The sequence below is a fragment of the Amia ocellicauda genome, chromosome 14 (assembly GCF_036373705.1).
Source record: "Amia ocellicauda isolate fAmiCal2 chromosome 14, fAmiCal2.hap1, whole genome shotgun sequence".
In the NCBI taxonomy this organism is placed as follows: domain Eukaryota; kingdom Metazoa; phylum Chordata; class Actinopteri; order Amiiformes; family Amiidae; genus Amia; species Amia ocellicauda.
The window spans coordinates 28,578,482-28,605,005 of NC_089863.1; the positions used below are offsets into that span (position 1 = coordinate 28,578,482).

Here is a 26,524-nt window from a genome sequence, read left to right on the forward strand (position 1 = left end):
CGCGTGGAGGGGCATGGTGCTCGTAAGGGACTACGTCAATCTGGAGGTCCATCAGAGGGGCAAGGAGGAAGCCTATAAGAACTGGCACATACAAGATCTGGGGGAGCTCAGGATCCCATGATGGGACCCACCTCCGGGGATGGTCAGTTCCCCCTGCTGGAGCCCGAGTCCAAGATCTTTTAAATATTTTATGGATGATTGTTTTTAAAAAGATTTTAAAAATGAATCTTAATTGTTTTTAAAGATTTAGTTGTTTTTAAATCACTAATTGTTTAGGGGTTTTTTGGTTTAGTTTTGTTATATTCTTTTGTCAAATACATTGTCCGTTTTGGATTTAATTTTAAATGCATTGGACCTTTTTTGTTTGTTTTTTATTTTTACCTTTTTAATTGTTTCTTTATTTTGTCCAATGCATTTTCAGTTATTTTCAATGTATTTGACTTTTATGTTGGTGAGCAGTTTTGCTTTAATCACATTTGTTTTGTTGTTTTGTGCACGTTTATTTGAAGTTCATTGTTTTGTTTTTCGTTAAAATCACAAAGATTTAAAAAAAAATTTAAGTGATTTTAAGAATTGATTTTAAAAGATTTTAATCATAAGTATTAAAAAAATTGAATTGTTTTTATGTAAATGTAAAATACTATATACAATAAAACAGTATTACGTGTGCTGCCTCCCATACTGTATCTCACTCTCTTTCACTCATACCCACTGTACCATTAATATCTAGAAATACATAAACAGATTGGTTAATAATTAATTACTGGTCAGTCAATTAATATGACAACCGGGATGAAAACAATACTATTCAAAGGCAGACATACACACATCTTTGAAAATATTAACAATAAACAAACAAACAAACACATACATACACACTTAGAACTAATGTGTTAAATGTAACATATTGTGTGTTTGTGTTTGTGTTGTGCTTTTCAGTCACAGACTTGTGTTAAAAAGACACATTATTGTGTTGAAATGTGTTAAATGTAATACATTTGTTCTTAGAGTGTACATACATACATTATAGGAATATTAGTTAAGGTGTGCCTACACTCTTAAAAGGTATGTGTTGAAATTCTACACTTAAAATGTGGTAATATGATATGTGAATGGTACTGTCTTTCTTCTAACACAGCCTAAGTGTGTTAATTATTATTAACCATAATCCTCTGCGAAATGTATTTAAACTAATCACCTTACACAAGACACTCTTTGCTTGAGGTGCTGAGTTTACAAACTAAAGAACATAAGAACATAAGAAAGTTTCCAAAAGAGAGGAGGTCATTCACCCCATCGTGCTCGTTTGTTGTCCATTACTAACTGAGTGATCCAAGGATCCTATCCAGTCTATTTTTAAATGTTCTCAAATTTTCAGCTTCTACCACATCGCTGGGGAGTTTGTTCAGATTGTGACAACTCTCTGTGTCAAGAAGTGTCTCCTGTTCTGTCTTGAGGAGGTCATTCGAGCCATCGTGTTTGAACTTTCTACAAAACGAAATTAAGAGATGTGAATAACCTTTTTTATTTGAATCTTTAGTTTGTGTTGTATTTCAGTATATTTTACAATTGTGTTAACAATACAAAGTAAATAAATATGGTATTAGTGCAGAAGAGCACTGGGGCCATGTGAAAGAAAAGCCCTCAGAAAGTCCAGTTAAACTTGCAGGCCCTTCAGTGATGCGCAGGCTCGTTGCAGAGACCGGGATTCGAATCCGTGGCCCGGAACCCCCAGTACGTCACAATGTATTTTGGTAGGTATTGTGTCCTCATGGAAAATGTAATTGATAAAGACCCGCATTAGTGAGGTTTAAATAATACTTACTTGTTTAATATAAAGGGAGACGGATATAGTATCATGTTTCGCTTACTTCACGTCGAATATCTGTCCCTCACGTCACCGGTTCCACATTGCGTAACTGAACAGGAGGCTTGCCTGTGCTTTATTAACAATGTGTGTGTGTGTGTGTGTTGCTGTGCTTGCCAACACTGAATGTACAACATATTTAGTGTTTCTATTTTTTCATGTTATGAATTTATGCAAAAGTCATTTACATATTTTAAATACCCAGATTTAGACGTTAAACATTGTTTTGGTGGATAATTCCACAGATGTTTAATGCATAACATGCTGTATATAAGGTTAAAAAAGTATGAACTATTAGTTGACACGATAAAGGCATCTTTAGGGTAAATAAGTAAAATTAATTCAAATTATTGCGGTTTTTTTCATATACTGTACCATGTCATACGTACATTGTTTGTGATTGTAATTTTGTTACTTAATTGGATGAATTTGCTATAGTAATAATTTATATTAAATGTATATTACATTTTCTTTTCAACAAATAACGCAAAGGTTTTCCATTGTTAAGTTAATATTGTGTTTAGTTTTCATAGGCCAACGTGTTGAGTAAAACTAACCCATTATAGTGTTCATGAAAGAGCACATTATTTGTGGTAATATTCCCACACACAACCTGTGTTAAGTTGAACACAAAATGTGTTAAATCCACTTAAATCGTCTTAATTGTGACAAATTACGAGGGTCATAATGAAGTCCCCATAGCATACATAACACAGTTTCATTATTATTATTATTATTATTATTATTATGTGTATTATGAATACTGTCAGCAGCAGTAGCAGGATCATCAGGGTCATTCAGAAAACGCACGTCCCATGTAATTGCTCAGAACTCGGTGGGATAATTGACACCAATTCATATTTAATCACCGTTGGAAACTGTGAACTAACCTGACCTTGTGCTTCAGTTAAAAATAAATGTTCATGTAACCCCCCTGGTCAGCCTCTTTATACCAGCACAGGGCCCTAAAATTAGCCCCGTAGCCCCTCCCCTGCCCACCTGCTGACAGGTAAGTAAGAAACGGTCTCCGAAATAGCCTCCAGACCGCAGGGAGCCTCCGACCTGTTTCCATTGCCACCTGTTCAGACCACTGCTGGAGTCAGACGATTTCCATTGGTCTTTGTAGATACGTTTTTTTCTTTTAATTATAATTGTATCACTTATTAATACGTGTTTGAAAAGGATTACTCTGCTGTTCAATATGGGACGACTATCTGAACAAATTGCTTGGACTACGGTTGTGCTTCTTCTCTGCTCTGTGACAGGTAAGGATGGACGGACGGGCTCTATAAACCGGTGATATATAATAGTATTGGAAAGATATTTGGTAGTATAGTATTCTTATTGTTATTAATAAGCAGATGTACAGGTTACACATAGTAACACAAGTAATACGACTAGACACATGATAAAGACAATAATAACTGTGTTGTGTGGCTGCGCTGCTGTGGGAGTCAGTATCAAGCCAGTATTGTACTGCTTTGGGTTGATTTACATTTCATTGTGCTTAAAAGTATATGTCGGGTGATTTGACATACAATTGAACCCAAATGCTTTCATTCGCATTTATAATAGGCGGGTGTATTAACTATCCACTTAATGTCTGTCAATCCAACATCAAATGAATCGCAACAAGGGGGTTTTGCGACTGTTTTTAAACGTCTTGTATCATGTCACATGGGAACGGTGTTGTCTCCTCTTCCCTTTCTGGCTGTGCTCTTCAGATAATTATTAATCCGTTAGACGCCCCCACCAACACAACAAGCCAACAATACCACCCCTTGATCTATTTATGCAAAAACGGTATCATGGAAAACTTCTTCTTCCTGCATCACACACACATAGTCCTGTTTAAAATAATAAATTGCGGTTTGAAGAAAAGACAACAACCCTCCCCAGCACACACATAAGTACATCAATAAAAAAGGTGACTGTGCTCGGCAGGGGAGACCCGGGATTAGCGCGGCTGCTCTCTCCCTGATCCGCTTTAGCGCCCAGTCGCTATTTCACCGCGCCGCTCAGGGCTCAGAGGCGGCTGCCCGCGTCTTAACGCGTTGAGACGGGTGTGTCTAACCGGCTGGGCGGCAAAGAAGATCAAAATTACCCACTGGAGCCGGTGTAAGACGTGTCTTGTGAACTTTATTAAAATGGAGAAGATCTGGACGGAATTTTGCATTACTGTAATAAAATCTGTTATTCAGTAAAGCATTCCACATGATATGTGTGTGTGTGTGTGTGTGTGTGTGTGTGTGTGTGTGTGTGTGTGTGTTGCGAGAGAGAGAGAGAGAGAGAGAGAGAGAGAGAGAGAGAGAGAGAGAGAGAGAGAGAGAGAGAGAGAGAGAATTGTAATAAAAACATTGTTGGCCAAGGTAGACTAACTATATAAAACCCATTAACGACAGGCAGAGCGCACTGCGATCTAACGACTTTGGCAAACCAAAGTGCCCCACGCCACTGCCCCCGGGGAATAGTACAAGTCATAGGCATCTATCACTCAATAATTAAACGTTTGTTTGAAAGAATTGTCATATATAAAGTCAAATACAGATTTAAACCCTAATGGATAAAAGCTGAAAATGACCATCCTGTGCCATTAAAGTTTTTTTGTTTTTTTGTTTTACCATTATAACGGTTTTGGTAAATGTTCTGAATTGCTTGACCATACTCAACACTAGTACGTTTGGATTCCACCTATTCATTAGCCTGACTATGACAAGGATGACAAGCCTATAGAGCTTCTTTATCACTGGGGTGGGGAGCTTTGGTCCTTGACTTAGTCCCCATAGGGTTGCACACTACTGCTTAATATACACACACACACACACACAGTATATATAGGGCTGACCTATGATTGAAAATCTCATTCAAATTCTCAGAAAAGCGCCACGCCACTCTCGCTCAGTATGAGGCGGGCCCAGATCAGACCAAAATGGATCTGGCCTAGACAAGATTTTCTTTGTGCGTGTGTGTGTGTTTGTTTTTGCTGCTGTAAATATGTTGAATAATCTGTGTGCACTTCATTATCAGGGCTGTATGTGCACCTGCCCCCGAGCAGTAAAGCGTCACGAGGAAAGAAATGTGCTGTGGGACAGGAGTCTCTGTGATTGTGGGTGGCTGGCCCTGGCACACTACTGACATCCATGCCTAAATGGTTTATTTACTTAAATGTTCACTCACTTTATTCAAGATCATGTAAAATGTTTACAGGTCTATATTTGATTTTATTGTATTTATGTTTTTTTATTTTGCTATACGTTTGTTGTATGTTTACCAGTCTGTAAAGCGCTCTGTGGCTACCCTGCGAAGGGCGCTATACAAATAAAAATTGATTGATTGATTGATTGATCACCACTGTGTCTGCCAATGTTAAGACCTGTTACTGATGGTTGCAGACTAGGGAGACCCTGGCCACCATGCCAAATGTGCTGAACTATGACTGACTGGGCAGCTCTTAAATTCGCCACCTTGGTGCTAACCAAGCATGGCGCACACAGCAGGAGCTGGGAAGTCCCCTCTGCCATCTCGTTCTTAGGCCGCATCTGGCTTTAAAATATTGTGCGATTCTTTAAATTCTTTACACAACTTTACCTTCCTCTCAGATTGGCAGGAGGGTCCCAGACCTCCTTAGATGTCCCCCTGAAAGAGTTCAGTTCCACACGCCTAATTTTTTAGGTTGTGAACGGCAGGGTGTAGGAGGTAAGCGGTAACCGGTCCCTGTTGGGTTTTATCGGCACCTGTCAATCAGAGACCGATCAAGACCTGGAATACAAATGTTCCTTCTTATAACGATTCCTATTAAGTAATTAAGATGCTAAAATTGGCAATCTAATTTGGTGTCACCAATCCTTGGGTCTTTTATCCTCATTGGGGGAAAAATGCAATTAACTTAATGCGATGGTAAGAGTTTTAATGAAGATTCTTACTTCTTCCTTCTCCCTGCTGCATAAAAACCTGTGTGTTCAGATTGGCTCTCTCGTGCTCGGGGGGCTTGAAGGGCTGACACCTGTCCTAATGCAATTGATTGATTTTGATCACATTCTGGTTTTACTCCATCTCTTGAATTTGTGGAGGCTCTTCTAAAGCTACATTGATTACTGTCAAACACACAGGGGAAATAAATATCTATGGGAAGTTCATAGCTCAAAGCACTTTGGAAATTCAAAATCTCACTCTGAGTTTTTTCTTCTTCCAAGTAAAACAGGGAAATTTAAGCTGCTGCCTGAGCAGAGCTTTTCTGTAATTGAATATCTGAATAATCCCAGATCAGAACCCTGCCAGCTCCTCCCAAAGAGCTCAATCCCAGCCGAGGATTATTCTGTTCTTGGCAGCTCAAGTTTTAACCCCAATCCTCTGCCAAATGTGTCGTGAAGAGCTGCACAAAGCGAGACCACTTCCCCAGCCTCCTTCAGATCGATTGCCTTAAATGCTTCCCAAATGCAAAGGGCAACTAGAAAAACAAACATGTATCCAAATGCTGCTCCCTTGATTTGATTATTCAAAACAATCTAAATTTAGACTTGCTCTGAAACAGGATGTCCACTGATGACCAGGAGTCTGTTATTTAATAAATGAATGAACGTACGAACGAACGAACAAACAACTATGTAAATAAATAAATAATCAAATAATCCAATAAATAAGGCAGTAGTCACTGGTTGGTGGCTTAACAGGAGAAGGGTTCATTTGATGGTTGGTGCTCCTGGCTGGTCATGGCACTGAGTTCATGGCACAGGCCCGGCTCAGATATGGGCAATAGCTGAGTCATGGCCTAGGCGCATTTTTGATATTGCCACATAAGAAGGCTGACTGTTTTCTATCAAGATTAAATGTCTTAATGATTGTTTGGATAAACTGATGTAATTATAAACTTTTGTGTGTTTGTGTGTGTGGGGGGGGGAGGGGAGGTGCCCACCTTTCATTGGTCCTCTTAGTGCACCATCAGGGGATTTTCCACTTCCTTCTTTTCATGCAGGGGCAGTTGCTCGGCAGCTTTCTGCAGAGGGTTTCGGGGGGTTGGCCAGCTGTTACAATATCCCCTTTGTCGAAGTACAGGAGAACTAAATAAAAGAAACAAAAACAGAAAAACAGTCAGCCTGAGTCCATGTCTCTCGCATGTCCATCACGAAGAATTCAAAACCGACTAATGTCCAATTACATGGACAGCTCCCATCAGCTGATCAGCCGGAGTGCCGGGGCTGACTACCCCCCGACCAAGATACAAACTGACCACTGTGTGTGTCATAACTAAGGGGTACAAGGCAGCCCTCGATCCTTCCCAGAACCCTTCGGGTCTGAAGGGCATTTTTTCATTCGTCGCAACGTTGCAGTCGGGGTGCCCCACACTCATCCCCGCCCAGCTGCTGGGGTGAAAGGGGCGAACCTAGCGAGGAGGTTAATTCGGTCTCCATGGAAATGTTGTACAGCTGCATTTCATGATTCTGCTCTGACATGCGGTTCCCCAGAGTGGGACAAGTCCAACAGGTGTGGCGTTGAGGCCCTTGTGATGTATGGACTGTGCTGAGAACTGACATTGTTCAATACATAAATTAAGTACCACCCTGAACATATGGGCAGATACTAATGGCACAGAGATACCATGGTTTTGCTTTTTTAAACAGCAGTGGATTTTCCTGTGTTACAAACAAATGCAGCAGCCAGGAAAGTAAAGATCAAGCAATCTGTTTCTGCCTTTCTCACATGAAAACAAACAAACAAAGAAACAAACCAACAAAAAAAATACATTTGAAAAGAAGAAATTACTTTGTGAAAAACTCTGTGGTCAATCTAATATCAGGGGGCTTCAGCTTGTCAGAGAGAGGAGAGGGGCAGCCACCAGGCAGACCGGGAGACCCTCACTAGGGAGAGATAAACATAAAAAAACATGTTGATGCCATCATATATAATCAAAAGAAAGAGAAGAAGACAACTTTTAGGAGGGAGTTATTTACACAGAGTATTATTATTATTTATGAGCAAACTCCTCTTGTAGATTTAGTTTACACAAAAAGCATTTTCAAGGCATTACAAAAGTGCAGCAAAACACAATCAGTACAATATACAATATATAATAATCACACATCCCAGTACATTGAGCTAAAAAGAGCAGATAAAATACAAAAGTCACAGGGATGCGCTAAAGGGAGAGGGTTATTAACATCATATATTTCAAAGATTTCTTTCTTATATAAAGTCTCTTTTTAATTTATTTTGTGTCTTCGCAGCCCATGTTAACAGTACAGATGTTACATCAACCATTGAGAAAACAGAAAGCTCAACATCTGCTCCAACAACCTATCACACAACACAAAACAATAACACAACCACAACAACAGACAATCACACAACAGAAAGCACAACATCAGCTCCACCAGCCACTCACACAACACAAAACAATAACACAACCACAACAACAGACAATCACACAACAGAAAGCACAACATCAGCTCCACCAGCCACTCACACAACACAAAACAATAACACAACCACAACAACAGACAATCACACAACAGAAAGCACAACATCAGCTCCACCAGCCACTCACACAACACAAAACAATAACACAACCACAACAGCAGACAATCACACAACAGAAAGTACAACATCAGCTCCACCAGCCACTCACACAACACAAAACAATAACACAACCACAACAGCAGACAATCACACAACAGAAAGTACAACATCAGCTACAACAGTCAGTCACACAACACAAAGCAACAACACAATCACTGCGTCAGCCAATCACACAACAGAGAGCACAACATCCACTCCAACAACCAATCACACAACACCAAACAATAACACAACCACAACAGCAGACAATCACACAACAGAAAGCACAACATCAGCTCCACCAGCCACTCACACAACACAAAACAATAACACAACCACAACAACAGACAATCACACAACAGAAAGCACAACATCAGCTCCACCAGCCACTCACACAACACAAAACAATAACACAACCACAACAGCAGACAATCACACAACAGAAAGTACAACATCAGCTCCACCAGCCACTCACACAACACAAAACAATAACACAACCACAACAGCAGACAATCACACAGCAGAAAGTACAACATCAGCTCCACCAGCCACTCACACAACGCAAAACAATAACACAACCACAACAGCAGACAATCACACAACAGAAAGTACAACATCAGCTACAACAGTCAGTCACACAACACAAAGCAACAACACAATCACTGCGTCAGCCAATCACACAACAGAGAGCACAACATCCACTCCAACAACCAATCACACAACACCAAACAATAACACAACCACTACGCCAGGAAATCACACAACAGAAAGCACAACATCAGCTCCAACAGCCAATCACACAACACCAAACAATAACGCAATCAGTACAACAGCCAATCACACAACAGAAAGCACAACATTAACTCCAACAGCCAATCACACAACACCAAACAATAACACAACCACTGTGCCAGCCAATCACACAACAGAGAGCACAACGTCTACTCCAACAACCAATCACACAACACCAAACAATAATACAACCACTATGCCAGCCAATCACACAACAGAAAGTACAACATCATCTCCACCAGCCAATCACACAACACCAAACAGTAACGGAATCAGTACAACAGCCAATCACACAGCAGAAAGCACAACATTAGCTCCAACAGCAAATTACACAACACCAGACAACAACACAACCACTCCAACAGCCAATCACACAACAGAAAGCACAACATTAGCCCCAACAGCCAATCACACAACACCAAACAATAACACAACCACTATGCCAGCCAATCACACAACAGAAAGCACACCATTAGCTCCAACAGCCAATCACACAACACCAAGTAACAACACAACTATTACAACAGCCAATCACACAACAGAAAGCACAACATTAGCTCCAACAGCCAGTCACACAACACAAATCAATAACACAACCACTACAACAGCCAATCACACAACAAGTACAAGTATGACAGAGAACCCATCATCCAATCACACAACATCTACCAGCATGCAGCCCACTCCCACTACTGTCCAAGCCCCCAATTCTGCCTTCAACCTCAGCTTTAAAATCACCAACAAGAATTTCAACTCATCACTGTCAGACCAGAGCTCATTGGATTACAAGACGCTGAAGAGCCTAGTTGTGGCAGGGGTAAGACTCCAAATGTTTGTGAACCTATGTTTTTATACAGCATTAGTTATTATTTTCAGTTGCTCAGACTTGTTAAACTTGAGCAGCTAAACTCAAAGGCAGTGCTGGGCAGAACATATGTAAACAATCTCTCCATTGTGTGGGGGGTCATGGGAGGTTTGCGCTACCAGGGCAAGCTTGCAGTTTGAAGAAGGGAACACATTCTGAGGATACATCCTTTCCAGACTTCTTCCCCGAGTCAATCAAGGAACCCTGTCAGTTGATTGGTCAGTGGCTGCCTTGGGCTCCAGTCCCATGATGCGTTCTGGCCAATGAGAGGAGGCGTAACAAAAGGTGCCACTAATTCATTGTGTTATTTGTCTCCTCCAGTTGAATGACATCTACAACTGCTCCAGATGCTCCACTAGAAGCACATACCTGGGTGTAACATCTGTAATCTTCACGTAAGTTCATCTTCAGAATGTTTGAGTGAGTGTGGCAAGCACGGAGAGAAGGTGAAATGCAAGTTTGAAACTTGTTCTTTGAGCTCTGTTCCCTTTTCATTATGTGTGTTTTGTTTTTGTTTTCTGTTTGATTTTGCAGCAATGGATCAGTGAACGCAGCTACCATCCTGAATTTCACCAGCAGTGAATTCACTGCCAGTGAAGTACAGCAGCTTTTCCTTGACAATACCAAGAACGGGAAGGAAATGAATTCTCTCACGCTGAATCCAGACTCTGTTACTGGTAAGGGCTTGTTGTTGGATTGTTGTGTGTTTTTGGTCTGCTAGTCTCTTAATGTGTGTTACATGTATCCATAAAGTGGTGAGTTCTCTTTGTGGTCAAGCAGTTATATCTGGGGACCTGGCCACTGTGAGTTCTTTGCTTATTCTTGAAGTCTCACTCTCCTGGCCACTGTGAGGTCTTTGCTTATTCTTGAAGTCTCACTCTCTCTGCTCTCCCTTAACCCTAAGAAACTCTCTCGCCATATGATAATAACAATATGCATTTTAAACAGACTTCTGGGTGTTAGTTACTTTCAGTGTGCCCCACATCCTGCCTAATATCTGTGTGTGTTTGTATACCTTTACAGTGGAGAAGATCAGCTCGTCACCCACTACACCGGCCCCGGACTCCCAGCTGGTGCCAGGGTGGGGTATTGCCCTGCTGGTCCTGGCCAGCCTCATCCTGTTGCTCCTCATCATCATCCTCATCATCATAGTAAGTCTGCTAAAACTCTTTAATAATAATAATAATAATAATAATAAAAGTGTGATTATAGCAGATGTGTTTAACTGCAGTCTACAGAGGTCTCCCACTCATCACTGGGCTATTTCACATGGCACCATTCATTATCATTATTATGCCCTGGATAAGAGTGTCAGCTAAATGACAAAAATAATAATAATAATGATCATCTCATGACAGCCTCCCCTGCCCAATCCCCTCCTCCTGAACCAGAGATTCCTGTAAATTAAAGTTTTGGCCACGTTCCGTCTACCCTGGTGGGTCTGGCTGTGTGTGACCTCCCTGGTCTCTTCCCCAAAGGTGGTGTTCCTGTGCCGGAGGAGAAGAAGCAGCGGTTACTACACTGGAAGCTCCCACATGTATATGAATGACATGGCGGACATCCCCATGTACTCCACGCACAGCCACTTTGAGGCACCCTCCAACACCCACAACCCCTACAGCAACGTAAGGACCTGCTCCTGATTTTCCTCCTCGTGGTGGAGCTTGAGTGCTTGAGATTGGCTGTCTGGCACGGTGCGATTGGCTGACGGAGCGCTTCAGTTGCCTTGTGTACCAATTGTGTACAGCAAGCACAGAAAATTTATGACGCATTTCATCATTGTGACACTGGGAGCAATATACATGTCCGCAGGGCCGGCCCTAGCCTTTTGGAGGCCACAGGCGAGATTTGATTGTGGGGGCCCCCCACCTCGGTGAAAAACATCTTAATGGCAGAGATAAATGTTTAGGTAAAACTAAAAGACACACAAACATTTAAATAGTGCACAGAACTGAACATTAATTGTACTTCAACATACACTGTACATGTTGAAGAAATAGATTTATTACTAAATACAAATGTAAATAGCGCACTGTGCATATTTAAATAACAGCAATAACTAATAAACAGTTTAGGTAAAATAACATCCACACCAAAAATACTCAGTACTGAAAATACAATAATGCACATTAAAAACTAAATAAAATAATACAATACTATCAAACATCATTTGGATGACAACTGTCCACGCTAGCTTTCAAAAAATTCAAATATGAATTATTTCTTCGCAACAATACACAACACAACAGACCCACAACAATAAAGAGAGCATAATGATAACAGGACACAAAAGTGATCTGCATTGCCATTAACCATGAATCCATCAGCAACTTACTTTACCTTGAAACCGGCAATAAACGGACCAGTTATCTTGCACTTTTAAAATGCGACCATTTTGGGATATATGATTATCTGAGACAGTAGCATTTACATGTAAACTGTGGGTTTACATTTGGAAAATGGGAGTTTTAATAATTTTTATCCCATTTACTGGTGTTTTGAGGATTGACCCTTTTATGTGTGGCCGTATACCTCGATGTAAAAGAGGAAAGTCAGAAATGTGTTTTGATACTAAACATCACAGATTTCAGCACTGCCATGAAACTATCATGCTTAAGTGACTGAGCTTAAAATAATTAATCTTGTTTACTGTATTGAGGTCACACACAAGCATCACTCTATACAGCCGTGAGGTGAAATAAATTATGAATACCTCTCCTCTTTGTCTTTTCTACACTCAGCAAGAATGCTCTTTTAAAATGCTCTCTCCACCTCAGCTCTCTCGCATCAGCAGCAAACCTGCACCCGACCTGCTCAAGCCCAACTAGGGTCCGGATTAAATCAAAACTTTGACCTACCCGCTAATAGAAAACTACAGAACTGTACTCAGTTACAGCTTCATTTTTAGTAAGAAGCTACTTTCTTCTAATCATAAATGTAAATTTTATGAAGGCAACCCAAAAAAGCTTTGGATTAATTACTGCTTGAAATGCTGGGCTCTCTCACCGCTGTTTCCAGCATCTGAGGAATTGAATATCAACTCATTATCATCTTGATTTGCATCTGCACTGATAACAGATCAAATATCCCTGAGGGTGAGAGGCTGTGAGGATGTTTCACAGTGGTCAGCAACTCGCTGGCATTGCACGTAATGTTTACTCAGGTGGGGCTTGATTGGCTCAGCTGGCCCTGACAAGCTGAGAAGTTTTGTCGCTGGCAGTCCGGCCCCGCCTGCAGATTCGACTGCAGCGGGTCTGTTCAGTGGAAGTCATATAAGCTTGGATTGAGTTACATGATGAACAAGATGTATATATACGTAGCCGTTAAAGATGTAATTTTGTTGTGATACCTAGCATAATTGAGATTGAGTGTCCTTGCCAAAAACATTCTTTCACCAATCAAGAATTGGAAAATATTTGCAAAATAATAATAATAATAATAATAATAATAATAATAATAAATCATAAGTAAGTCATAATAATAAGTCAAAAATAATACAAAAACAAATATATGAAACATATTTTTATCTCATACTGTGTATAGAAGCCTTAGCTACACCACCAAGAGCAAACAATTAAGTTTAGGTTTCGGTTCACCAATTGGTTACCAGTTACATCTATATCTCGGTTTGTAATCACATGTTCTCAGTACATGAACTGGGATTCCAAACAACCATGTCTTTGTAAGAGCGAAAAAAAAAAAAGAAACTTCTGCCATCTCGCACAGCGCTGCTGCATTGTGAGTTATGGGCGTGTAATCTGACACATTCCACACAGCACAGTTCTCCACATGGGTGCTCAAACTCGCACCAGAGCAATCATAACATTGTATGCCCTGCACCTTAGCCAAGAACTTGACAGTGGCCTTCCTAGCGTCTGACCCAAAATGCTTCAGGAAAAATGTCAATATTGAGTTCGACATTTGCAGTTTTATATTTAACCTCAGGGTAAGTTTGTGCATTTTAGCATGAGCCATTAAGCACATGTGCACTGTACCCATTAAGGGTGACGAAAAGTGTTGGGGTAGAGGTGACATCGCTTTCCACGGCCTTATCAACCTCAAGCCTTCGGACTGCTTGACCGAGTCAGTGGAACTGCACCTTTAACAGTCAGCTGTTTTTGTTGATCTAGATCCACCCAGTGCCTGGCTTCACTGCGTCAGCCGGGGAGAAGTTACACCTTCCAATGTCCTTCACACGTCCTGTGTTTGTGTGTGTGTAAGTGATTGCATGTACGGGAGGGTGTGTGTGTTTGAGCGTGTGAATTAACCACCAGGGCCATTATGTCATCAGCGGGCTGAGCTGTTTAAGTACAGGGCGTTGCTAAAGACCAGGTGTACTCGGGGGTTAACGGAATTTATTTTCTCAAACTTACCCTCAGATAAGGTTGAGCAGGGGAACAACGCAGGGAAAGCGTGGTGGAGAGTGGAGAGGTCTGGGGATGGCAAAGCAGACAGAACAGGTTTTACCATTGATGGACATCCATAGGGGTGGATCTAAACCTTCAGCTTTCAAAACGTCCTCTACGCTTCCAGGATGTTAAGACCCATTTACTGTGTGGCACACTGACACCAATATGAAAGCCAGAGCACAAACATTTTCAACCACACCACTGAACTCTCATACCTTTATGTTTGGGCGCTTGACTGTGACCTGCCGAAGAAGCTTAACTGACAACCGTGTGCCTAGATCAGTGGCGGGAAACCTGCAGCATGTGGCCCAATATATATAGAATACATTTGTAGTTATGACAGCTGCTTTGTATCAGTGTGTTACTCCCTAAATACTTTGTTGATATGTATTTATTGCATTATATTGCTATTTTTATTTTAAAATGTAGCGTTTGTGGCTTGTCATTGTAAAAGCTCCTTCGTCTTGCGGTCCAGCCAGTTATTTGACACCAGGACTTGCAGCCCACTGATTCTTTTAGGTTCCCCACCACTGGCGTAGATCATGTTTTGATTTACAGGTAGTAGACAGTGGCTTCCATTGGGATTCGCGGGTAGAGCAGAGTCTTGATTTGGTCTAGCCCCAAGATCCAGACTTCAACACTGGGGGTAAAATTGAAAACAGAAAATTGAGCCCTGTTGCTTCGTATGTTGTTCTTTGTGAATTGTTCTGTAGACCATTTTGCTCTGTGATCTACAAGACTTATCCAAAAGAGTCCTTACAGATAATGTCAGGGTGGACCTGGAGCAGTGGCAACCATTACATTTTCACCTATGCATAATCCGTGATAGGAAATGCTCATTGCAAACAGATATGGAAGGAGGGAGGGATGGAGGGATGAAGTAAACAGGGTGTGAGTGAGCAAATATGATGCAAATGTGTAAACAAAGACAGAAAGACCTAAAAAGAAAGATGAGGGAGGCTGTAAACAAGACAAAGAACACAGTTATGTATTCAAATATTATTCAAAAACACATAATCGTAAATTACAAAGAAACCTGATAAGAAGAAAGAAAGGGAAACTATTAGGATATTTACAAAGGTTGTTTAATCTAATATTTGTGGGAACAAGAGGGGTGTCTACTTTATTTACATTTTTATTATAAATTATACTCCAAAGCTTTTCCAAGGTGACATTTCCCAATTTTGAATCACTAACACCCATGCGTCTACTTATTGCTGCCCGATGTGAACAGATTGGGGCCTTCCAGCACTCTGACGTTCAATCATCCCTGTAGTTCACACGTCCAGCCATCGGAAAATCCCCACGCGTCCCAGTCGCTATTTCGGAGGAGTTCAGATCGCTCTCGGATGCAGTGACCGACACCGCTAACTGTACAATGTCTGTATTGTGTGAAATTTGAACTTTTACAAGAATATCATAAAGTTGTTTTGATATATATATGTGTGGATATGTGTCTGCATTTGACACCTGTCACGAGAGCATTGTTGTTCTAAAGTCCAGAGACTACCATCTTTTATCTTGTGTGTTTCTAGTGTCAAGTTTACAGTCTTGATAGCTTTACTGCTAAAGACCATAAACCTTTACACACATCCTTGCAGTGCCTTGATGTTGATTTTAGCTCTGTAAACCAAAGAGCGATCGGAACTGCAGTAATGACTTGCGATTGACGGCACAGTTATCCACAAAAGTATTGACTGTAAAAAGGATTATTAATGAACAAATAAGGCTAATGATCTCGGTAGGATCTTAAGAACCCAGTGCTTCACTGTTGCTGCAACATGTCATTGTAAATAAGTTGCATAGGTGCCTTCAGCTCAGTTCAACATAGGGAAGCACACTCAGCAAGAGATTTAGCTCACATTTCGAGTCAGAGCAGCACAGAGTTGAATAGGCAAGGATACAATCACGCACACACATAACACACTCACAGCTTTATCTGTGTGTCTTGGCCTTGGCCCCCATCGCCATTTCTCCCAGCTCGCGTTACCGGGCCTCCCTGCTCCTCTTACCCTGCATAGACCTGTCTTTGTGCCCTCCCTGCCTCGCCACAGAAATACAAGGCGTGGGAATTTACCCCCATTCCGGCACAGAGGCTCTGGAGAAGCCCAGCCAGATGCCTCTCGAACCCCAACAGCTCCTGCTCTTCAGTCAGTTGCTTGTAGCCCTCATCACAGATAAATAACAAATAAATACATACATGCATGCATAAATACAATCCATTGTCCACCACTCTGGTACAGATAAGACAACACGTTTTTTAAATCAAGAGACATTATGCGTGTGGTGCTGCTGCTGGAGTGAACAAAGACCCATTTCTCTTTTCGACTCCCTTTGAATTTCTCTACAGGTTTGGCAATAACCCTGAGTTTTTGAGTAAAGCCCAGCCATGACAACAATAGATAGAGGCCCTTCTCACGCCAGGTGAACTCCTTCCCTCGCCCTTTCCCTGTGCACGCACCGATTAAACCATAAACCTTTAAAACGGGGATAAGTGTGGATCTCTCTTCTCATCCCTTGTCGGAAAAAAAACTACACAAGCTGTCTCAAAGGATTGATTCACACGGTGCTCAATACAGCAGCTTAAAACTCCTCCCGTTATAAGCCACCAAAGTGAAAAATGAAGTTTCCATAGATAACTTGTGCTGAAACTCAAAGCAGCCCAGTGAGTGGATTTCTCAGTGCTGCTGAAACAAGGCGGTTTCCCCGGAGGAAACAGTGGTGCTCAGAACACTATTTTTCATAGTGGCTTACATATGGCTATTTATTTATATTTATTAATGGATTTCCTAACTAACTGTGACTTGGAATTTTGCAAAAATATACATATTTTCAAATAAATTGTTTCAATATGTGGTGAAAAGAATGTACAAAAAGGGTGAAAATACAATGTGATTAATGACATAATATTACATCACTGCTACGCAGACCCTTGGAAAATGTAGTAGCACGGATGGAGCTTTCTGAACAGACTCCCATTTATTTTCGTAGAGCCCTCTCGTTATATAGCCATTTAATTATAATTTCCCTGTAGTAAAACAGAATGGGCTTGCTACTTTAGTAGGCAGTGTCAATATGCAGATATGCATTTAGGCTATGGGGACAACACTCCCTCCCCTGAGCCAAAGAAAAAATACTGGCTCTGCAAACCCACAAGGGACAAAAATCCAAGACTGCAGCAATGACTTGTGCTTTACAACCAATAACCTGCAAATCTGCCGAAAAAATTGACCACCCCTAAAGGGATAATAAGTAACCAGCAGAAGAAAATAAATCATATCTGTTGCATTCCAAGAACAGTGGGTCCCGCCGCCCTGTACCACATTATCTTGAACAAGTAGCATGTGTGGTAATCTACATGTGGTACCTTATACTCAATTTAACAAAAGGCAATCCTCCCCCTTACACAACACCAGTGCAATAATCGCTTCTCGCTGGACCAAGCCCACCCATGTTTTGTGCTCGTCACAGAAATGCAAACACACATTGCAATGGGCCTTGCAATTTGTACTTCAGGTACCAGTGACCTCATAATGTGGCTAGTTAGGACGTTATTGCTGGGAATGAACTGAGGGAACTGATTGAGACTCATTCTGTGCTCTGATAGCTTTCAACAAACCGAGACTCACACACAAACACGCACACACGCACAAGACACCACACACACACTCACACACATACATACTCACACTCACACACACACATTTTATTTATTACCACAGTTGTCAAGGCAACTGCAGCCAAGTTAAGATTCTGTGCAAATGTACTGCCCCTTGTCACCACTAGTTGAGGTGAAGGCCAAAACACTTGAACTTTGGTCAGATATCTGTGCTAATGGGGATAAGGTTGTCATAGCCTGCCCATTCAGCATTATCTTAGCCCCCTCAAGCTAGGTGACTATTGTTAGTCCATGCTGTTTTCTTGTTTTTTTCCCCAACGCATTTCCACCTGAGGTATTTAATGCAGAAAACTTTACATCAACACTGCATTCCGTAAGGGTGCCGTGAGATAAGAGCTGCAGTTGTGTTGATTTTTACAAAGCAAATCAAGTTATCGTGAACAAATGCCAGTACAATGAAACACAGAAGAAAGGCACCAAAGGCTCTAAAAACCACAGCCTTAGCAAGAGTGATAAAAGGCGCTGAGGTGAGATTTCAGATGAAGATTTCAGTTGCGTTTCTGAGAAAAATATGTATCTGGGATATATAAATGGCCTTCAATTGATTTATTTCTCAGATAAATTTATCATTTATCAAACAATATCATTAACACATAGGTAGTCTAGACCGAGGGTGACCCCGACAAAAAATAATAAGTAGGCTACAGTAAATAACAAAGTAACAATACTTTAGAAGCCTCTGAGTCTACTCATAGTGTAATACACTTAAATTGCCCTTAACTTTTATAGTGGATGGGGTGATGGGGGGTAAAATTTAAGCAGCTCATATCATGACAGCAGGCTGTAGAGGGCTGCTCATAGCTGAACCTCGAGCAGTTAGGCCGTTTCCCAGAAGCCTCTGCAATATAACACGTGTAACAAGGAACAGTAGGCTGCAACCACTGACACAATGCGTGACTAGATAATTCTGACTTTGAAGGCCCTTTAAAAGTAAGGGTTTTCATACTGGATTTAACCAAATAAAACTTCCAGAGCTTCACCAAGGGCTGCTCTGCAACAAGTATTCATGTGTCAGTGTGCGAGTGAGTTTGCGAGTGTGCGTGTCTATCTGAGTGTGTGTGAGGGAATAGTATGAGAGACAAGTGCTAAGGCTCTGTCTAGGCCAGCAGCCCTTGATCTATTTATAGGTCAGAACAGCACTGTTTAGTCAGCACTTGACTGAGGCCTGCATGTCCTGCTAGAACAGGCTTCCACTGCCACCAGTAACCTAGCAACTACACACAGAATTGCCACAGAAATCACAACTCTCTCTCTCCCTCCCTCTCTCTCTCTCTGCCAGTCTCTCTCACTCTGTCTCTCTCTCTCTCTCTCCCCCCACAACAAATAAAAACAGGATATCTCCAACTGAATCCAATCAGTCAGAGTGGACAGAGTTGGTTCAGTGGACCACAAGGTTACTAGGGCCAGCGACAGTCTGTTGATTTTGCATGGCGTGAAGCACAGAAGCAAAGCCACTCGAGACGCATTGTACACTTACAGCAGTTATGCTAATATTTGCCCATCTATTTGACATAAAATAGTGCAGCCCGGCGTCAGGGTCCTCTGAGAGCCCGACAACAGCATTACCTTTTTTTTTTCACTCCCCCACTGTCGCTTGACCTCACGGATGCCCGGGGAGTTTCGTGAGTGTCACCGTAGGTCCAGAGGGCACCCACTTGGGTTAGGGATAACCCACTCAAGCGCTGAAGTGGGTTTAGGCCATCTGGGATTAAGTTACGGTCCCGTCTGGATCTCGGGTAAACCCAGATTAGCATTTGCCCTGGATCAGTTAAAACGCCCCCACCACTGTGAAAGTGTGGATATGGGATTTGGACCGTGGATTGTGATGATCTCTGTCATCTTTTCCAATCTGCACCAGCTCCAATTAAGGTTTGAAACAAAGCTTCAATTTCATCTTTTGTTTTATAGACTCATAAAACAAAAGATGCGCATAAATCCGAGACCACCCTTCCAAAGGCTAGTGCTAATCTGGGTCTGTGAAACCATCGCTATAGATAACGAGGAATACGTTTCACCAGAAAAGATTAGATATTTCCAGTCTATTTAATATATATATATATATATATATATATATATATATATATATATATATATATATATATACATATACACAGTGAGGGAAAAAAGTATTTGTTCCCCTGCTGATTTTGTACGTTTGCCCACTAACAAAGAAATGATCAGTCTATAATTTTAATGGTAGGTGTATATTAACAGTGAGAGACAGAATAACAACAAAAGAATCCAGAAAAACGCATCTCAAAAAAGTTATAAATTGATTTGCATGTTAATGAGTGAAATAAGTATTTGACCACTTCGACTTAGTACTTGGTGGCAAAACCCTTGTTGGCAATCACAGAGGTCAGACGTTTCTTGTAGTTGGCCACCAGGTTTGCACACATCTCAGGAGGGATTTTGTCCCACTCCTCTTTACAGATCCTCTCCAAGTCATTAAGGTTTCAAGGCTGACGTTTGGTAACTCGAACCTTCAGCTCCCTCCACAGATTGTCTATGGGATTAAGGTCTGGAGGCTGGCTAGGCCACTCCAGGACCTTAATGTGCTTCTTCTTGAGCCACTCCTTTGTTGCCTTGGCTGTGTGTTTTGGGTCATTGTCATGCTGGAATACCCATCCACGACCCATTTTCAATGCCCTGGCTGAGGGAAGGAGGTTCTCACCCAAGATTTGAGGGTACATGGCCCCGTCCATCGTCCCTTTGATGCGGTGCAGTTGTCCTGTGCCCTTAGCAGAAAAACACCCCCAAAGCATAATGTTTCCACCTCCATGTTTGATGGTGGGGATGGTGTTCTTGGGGTCATTCCTCCTCCTCCAAACACGGCAAGTTGAGTTGATGCCAAAGAGCTCGATTTGGTCTCATCTGACCACAACACTTTCACCCAGTTCTCCTCTGAATCAACCAGATGTTCATTGGCAAACTTCAGACGGGCCTGTACATGTGCTTTCTTGAGCAGGGGGACCTTGCGGGCGCTGCAGGATTTCAGTCCTTCATGGCGTAGTGTGTTACCAATTTTTTTCTTGGTGACTATGGTCCCAGCTGCCTTGAGATCATTAACAAGATCCTCCCGTGTAGTTCTGGGTTGATTCCTCACCATTCTCATGATCATTGAAACTCCACGAGGTGAGATCTTGCATGGAGCCCCAGACCGAGGGAGACTGACAGTTATTTTGTGTTTCTTCCATTTGCGAATAATCGCACCAACCGTTGTCACCTTCTCACCAAGCTGCTTGGCGATGGTCTTGTAGCCCATTCCAGCCTTGTGTAGGTCTACAATCTTGTCCCTGACATCCTTGGACAGCTCTTTGGTCTTGGCCATGGTGGAGAATTTGGAATCTGATTGATTGATTGCTTCTGTGGACAGGTGTCTTTTATACAGGTAATGAGCTGAGATTAGGAGCACTCCCTTTAAGAGAGTGCTCCTAATCTTAGCTCGTTACCTGTATAAAAGACACCTGGGAGCCAGAAATCTTGCTGATTGATAGGGGATCAAATACTTATTTCCCTCATTAACATGCAAATCAATGTATAACTTTTTTGAAATACGTTTTTCTGGATTTTTTTGTTGTTATTCTGTCTCTCACTGTTAAAATACACCTACCATTAAAATTATAGACTGATCATTTCTTTGTCAGTGGGCAAACGTACAAAATCAGCAGGGGATCAAATACTTTTTTCCCTCACTGTGTATATATATATATATATATATATATATATATATATATATTTAGCTCATTTGCTGTTTTGTTTCTTCTACGGCAGGTCTCAAAACGCACTGGGAAATATACTTTACAAAGCTGAAGACGAGACTATAATTGCAAGGCATGTATGTACTCTTTATATTAAGTTTCATTATACAAATCTGCTAATTACAGGTCTGTTAAAAGGGGAGGGGAGCAGTTTCACCTGCATTTTCCCGTCACACAATTCTACCCGATGATTCAGCACAGACTGCAATATGATACACTTAATTTTCCTTCTCGGAATCAAGATCAGCTTTTGAAAAGCCTCGGGGGGTGAACAGGAAAGATGGTTATCAGACGAGATACAACAATGTTGTCCTGGTTTCAGCCCAAAATGCTTTCCTAAAGGGCCAACAAGAAAGGCATGACTGTAAACATAATTTCAGACAGTTTTGGCAATAACAGGCCCTCCGTGCATAGAAAACAGTGTAAACAGAAACATCATAGCACACTGTAATACACACACATGTACAGGAAAGTGTAGCAAGTTACGGAAATGTGAAAATCCACTTAATTCAATACGCCTTTAAGTGCAAGGACAGGTTTCCAGTCACTGTTCACCCCATGCTTGGAATCCTCCTAAATCATTGCCTTGATTCCTAAACCATTAAAACCCACTCTGCTGCCGATTTCCCTAAAAAACTCAGGGAACCTGACAAGTTGAGCTCAGAGTATCAGAATGCTGTGACCTGTATCCAGGCTGTACCACAGGGCAAACTGTTCTGAATACCAGCCAGAGTCACGCGTGACTGATACCGGGCAGGAAGCCAACAGGATCTTAATCAGTCCCTTATAAGTTTAATAAAGTGCAAGGAAAGGAAAATCAAAAAACAAAGCGCACAAAACCAAATGACTCGATTTGGCCCTTTTCCTGGATTAGGAGCTTATTTGTTTGGGACAATGAGGAATCGGGGGAAAACGTGAACCCACCCTACCCACTGCTGCGGCACAGGCCTTTGGCGTGGGAGAGATGAGGACAGCGCCAACCCGGGCTCCAGAGTGGGAGCTGGTGAGACATCTGTGTCCATTCAGGTGGAGAGCCCAGAGGGTGAACACAAGAGCCAAGGCCTTGTAAGAGAGGCCTGGTGAAGCGGTCACTGAGAGCACTGTGATGGGCAGCTCAGCCCGTCACAACGCTGGGATGACAGCCACGCACGGGCGGCTCACTCTTTGGCTCGGTTGGCTGCAACTTGGGTGGTGAATTCGAATTAAGCGTTCTCACAGGGCTCCTGACAACCATACCCTTTCACCGCTCGAGTTGCCCATGGAAACCGCCCTTCGTTCCTTGTCAGTAGTCTGATCCACTCAGCACTGTACAGAGGGGAGGACATGGGCATCCGTGGCCGCGCTGGTGTGGGGTCACTGGGTACCGTAATCAACCTGGTATAAGCATCCCTTATTTACCCAGTCTTCTTATTGTAAACCATGCGTCATATCATATTTACCACAACTTTATTATTATTAAAGTTTTTTTTCCAACCTTCGGTCAGTGTTTTATTTCATAATGATTTTTTATATTTAGAGGGCTTATACATTGGGTGGGTTACAGTCCCTAACACTAACAAGGAACGTGAGAGATTAACATCGAGTATCTAAGGTGGAGGGGCTGAGCTTTGAGAAGGGACTTTGTGCAGCATGTAGAGCAGGATTCTTTACATCTGGTTATGAAGGTCCACATATGCACTGAAAGTTTGCATGGTCTGAAACACCTGGCAGCGAGGGGTTTGTGTAGCCTGTCAGCATTTCATATGGGGTTATTCTCCCAAGGCACAGCTCCTTTATTCAACAGCTCAGGACTCCCGCACAGGGTGACGTGGTCAGATAGGCATCTGAGCTGGACAAAAGGGACAGGTGACCCTGGCCCGTTACTCTGTGGGTGAAGCAAACTTTCCTTTGTGTTGAAAATGCTTGTGCCGTCTCAGGAAATGCATTCTCACACATTCCTGCCTTTTCTGAGGTTGGCCACCCAGGAAAAGATGGGCATTATGCAAATTATCATTCAGGCATTTGTAAATTTGTATCACAGATGGGTTTTGAAAACCTTGGATGTAGGCATCAGATAAATACTGCTACTGCTACAACTACTAATAGTTTATAGCTATCTGAACTATAGCAACTGTATAACCTGAGCTAAAGGGCATTTAGGTATTATATTACTCTATTGCTTCAAGTAGATTATTCATGATCTTGTGGCTTTAAGTACTTGTGCACTATTGTATCACAAATCCTGTCTTACCTAACCTCCTATCCTCTTCCCTCTCCTGGCTTTGCAGGCTCCTAGGAATGGAAATGCGGGGTACACCAACAAAGCCATGGACACCAATAACTTGTGAACACTGACTGACGAGAGCTCTCCTGGGACTCTCCCACACACGCGCATGTGCTAAGCTACACAAAGACGCTGTACATTTGAGTCAACTGTATTTCTGAAGATTTATTTTAACTTTAAATATACAAAAAGGTTCATTGTTCCCCAGGTGGTCTCTCTGTTCCAGTTCATGGTATCAGTCCACAGATTAGCTGTGTGTACATTTATTAATGTATTTTTATTTATTGTGTATTCTTGTTATTAGGGCTTTCATTACAAATGCTGGACATATTTTGAGGATTTTATATATATATATATATATATATATATATATATATATACACATACTAGTGTGTTTTTTTGTTTGTTTCTATTGTTTTTTGCATATGTGGCGTGGGGAAGGCTTCACAGAAGTAGACTGCTGCCAGCACAAGCACTGCTTAGAACAGTGCGATTAAACAAACAAACAAACAAAAAAACATACAAGCAAACAAAATTTGGGAACATTTAAAATCAGACTGGCTAGGATCCTTGGATCACTTAGTTATTAATCGACACCAAATGAGTACGAAGGGTCAAATGGCCTCCTCTCGTTTGTAAAGTTTCTTATGTTCTTAAAGAGAAGGTGCCAGTGGAAAAGTCCCAGAATTCCCAGGGTTTGTGGTGTACAGTCCATTGCTTAGTTACTTTGCAGAGTGAAATACAATCATTTAAAGTAGAGTTGGGTATAGAAAACTGGTCAAAATCATATCACAGCTGTGCTCTGTGGATCCGGGTTTTTAGTTTTTATTGCACCTAAATTACTAAATTGCAAGTCTTCATTCATTAATTGATTTAGGTCATAACATTAGAAGTTGCACGCACACCTTTTGATTCCAGGTGTTACTCGGTTACTGATTGATAGGTGTCTAGAAATCCAGCTGGAATCTCTTAACCCCTCAAGGACTGGAGAAGCCTTCCCCTGCTGTAGGTACTATAAAAGTATACACACTCACATATATATATAAATATATATCAAATCCCACACTATTCCATACTTTTGTGATGTCACGCTTGTGCAATATATTTTTGTAATCAATATCTATATATATACACATGTATGTATATTCGAATGATGATCTGCAGCACTTGTATCTGTGTTTAATTTTTACATGATATGTGCATTTGTTTTAACTTCAGTTCTATTTGTGGGCAGCAACGAGGGGACACACGTTAAGTGCTCCCCCCTCCCCTTCATCATGAACCACTGCCTAAAAAAATTGAATTAACTGTCCAGGGAAATGAAGAAGCCAACCAGCCTTATCCACTGAAATCTCCAAAGAGCGCAGGGTGAGAAGTCTCTGATCATGCGGACTTTAAAAATGTCCATGACATCATAACTATGATACCCTGTGCGTTCCAGACATCACGCTCCACCGGTGCGAACATTACCACATGTTTGCATGTAGGGAGGTCTGGCGCTGTTGGATTGCCTTTTTTTGTTGTATTTAGACAGGAAGTTTTGGAGGGAGCATGCCAATGATAAAACTTCCAGAACTGTCTGTGCCATTGCAGAATGAAGGGGATTTCAGTACAGAGAGACATTGCCATTGCAGTATAACACTTCGAATCGCAATCCTGGGATAAAACAGGAAACAAAATCCTCAGATGTTGATACTTATTTTTGTGAACAGTGCAACACAAGTCTTATGATCATTCATTGTTATCATTGTTATGCCACAGCCTTATTGCATCAGCTAGGAGATTTATGTTAACCTGTAGTGCAGAACAAGAAAGTAACCTACCTTACCATTTCAAATCACATGACCGGTTTCTGCTCTTCCTTCCCCCCTCCTGGCATCAGATCCACACCTGCCAAAGTGCTGCCTGCAGCTGGCCAGTGCATCACGATGCCCAGAGTCCTGTTAGAAAGGGGGACAGGAGTCCATTCCCCACTCTGTCCTTCAAAATGTCTCTCTGTACAAATCCGACCTCTGTGAAACCGGCCCCTTTGCGCTCCTGGGTGAGCCATGCCGTGTGAGGAGGCCTCTATATTTCTATATTTTTATAACATGTTTTATGAAAATCTGAATAAATTAGCAATAAAACCGTAATGTCTAGTCGTCTTATTTCACTTTACTTTTATCCGTCTTGAGTTTCGGTAGCGTTGTGCCACCTCCTTGCATGGGGCACAGTTTATGCCAGTCTCGTAAGAACCAGCGGGTGCAACAGGTTCAGCATTCAAGTACAAAACCAAAAAATAAAAAAGGAAAACACATTTTCAGACCGTGCAATTTCCCCCTATTTACACGGGTGCC

At 41.7% G+C, this 26,524-nt stretch overlaps 1 protein-coding gene across 3 annotated transcripts; it reads left to right on the top strand.

Annotated features, from left to right (window-relative positions):
- Window positions 1-2,914: 2,914 nt before the first annotated feature.
- Window positions 2,915-26,314, top strand: LOC136767614 (mucin-1). 3 transcript variants are annotated; one of them, XM_066721511.1, is made up of 8 exons: window positions 2,915-3,132; window positions 8,089-10,028; window positions 10,398-10,471; window positions 10,611-10,753; window positions 11,100-11,227; window positions 11,555-11,701; window positions 21,939-22,002; window positions 24,193-26,314. In XM_066721511.1, the coding sequence occupies exons 1-7, from the start codon at window positions 3,069-3,071 to the stop codon at window positions 21,975-21,977; spliced, it is 2,535 nt and encodes an 844-aa protein (XP_066577608.1). In that variant the 5' UTR covers window positions 2,915-3,068; the 3' UTR covers window positions 21,978-22,002; window positions 24,193-26,314. The 3 variants fall into 3 exon arrangements, with proteins under 3 accessions (XP_066577608.1, XP_066577607.1, XP_066577609.1); XM_066721510.1 differs by lacking the exon at window positions 21,939-22,002; XM_066721512.1 differs by lacking the exons at window positions 8,089-10,028; window positions 21,939-22,002 and having other exon boundaries at window positions 3,051-3,132.
- The last annotated feature ends 210 nt before the right edge of the window (window positions 26,315-26,524 follow it).

Coding starts and splice junctions, on each gene's coding strand:
- LOC136767614 (XM_066721510.1), top strand. CDS start 3,069: ATGGGACGACTATCTGAACAAATTGCTTGGACTACGGTTGTGCTTCTT. Junction 10,472..10,610: donor GTAACATCTGTAATCTTCAC/GTAAGTTCATCT, acceptor TTGATTTTGCAG/CAATGGATCAGTGAACGCAG. Junction 11,702..24,192: donor CCCACAACCCCTACAGCAAC/GTAAGGACCTGC, acceptor CTGGCTTTGCAG/GCTCCTAGGAATGGAAATGC.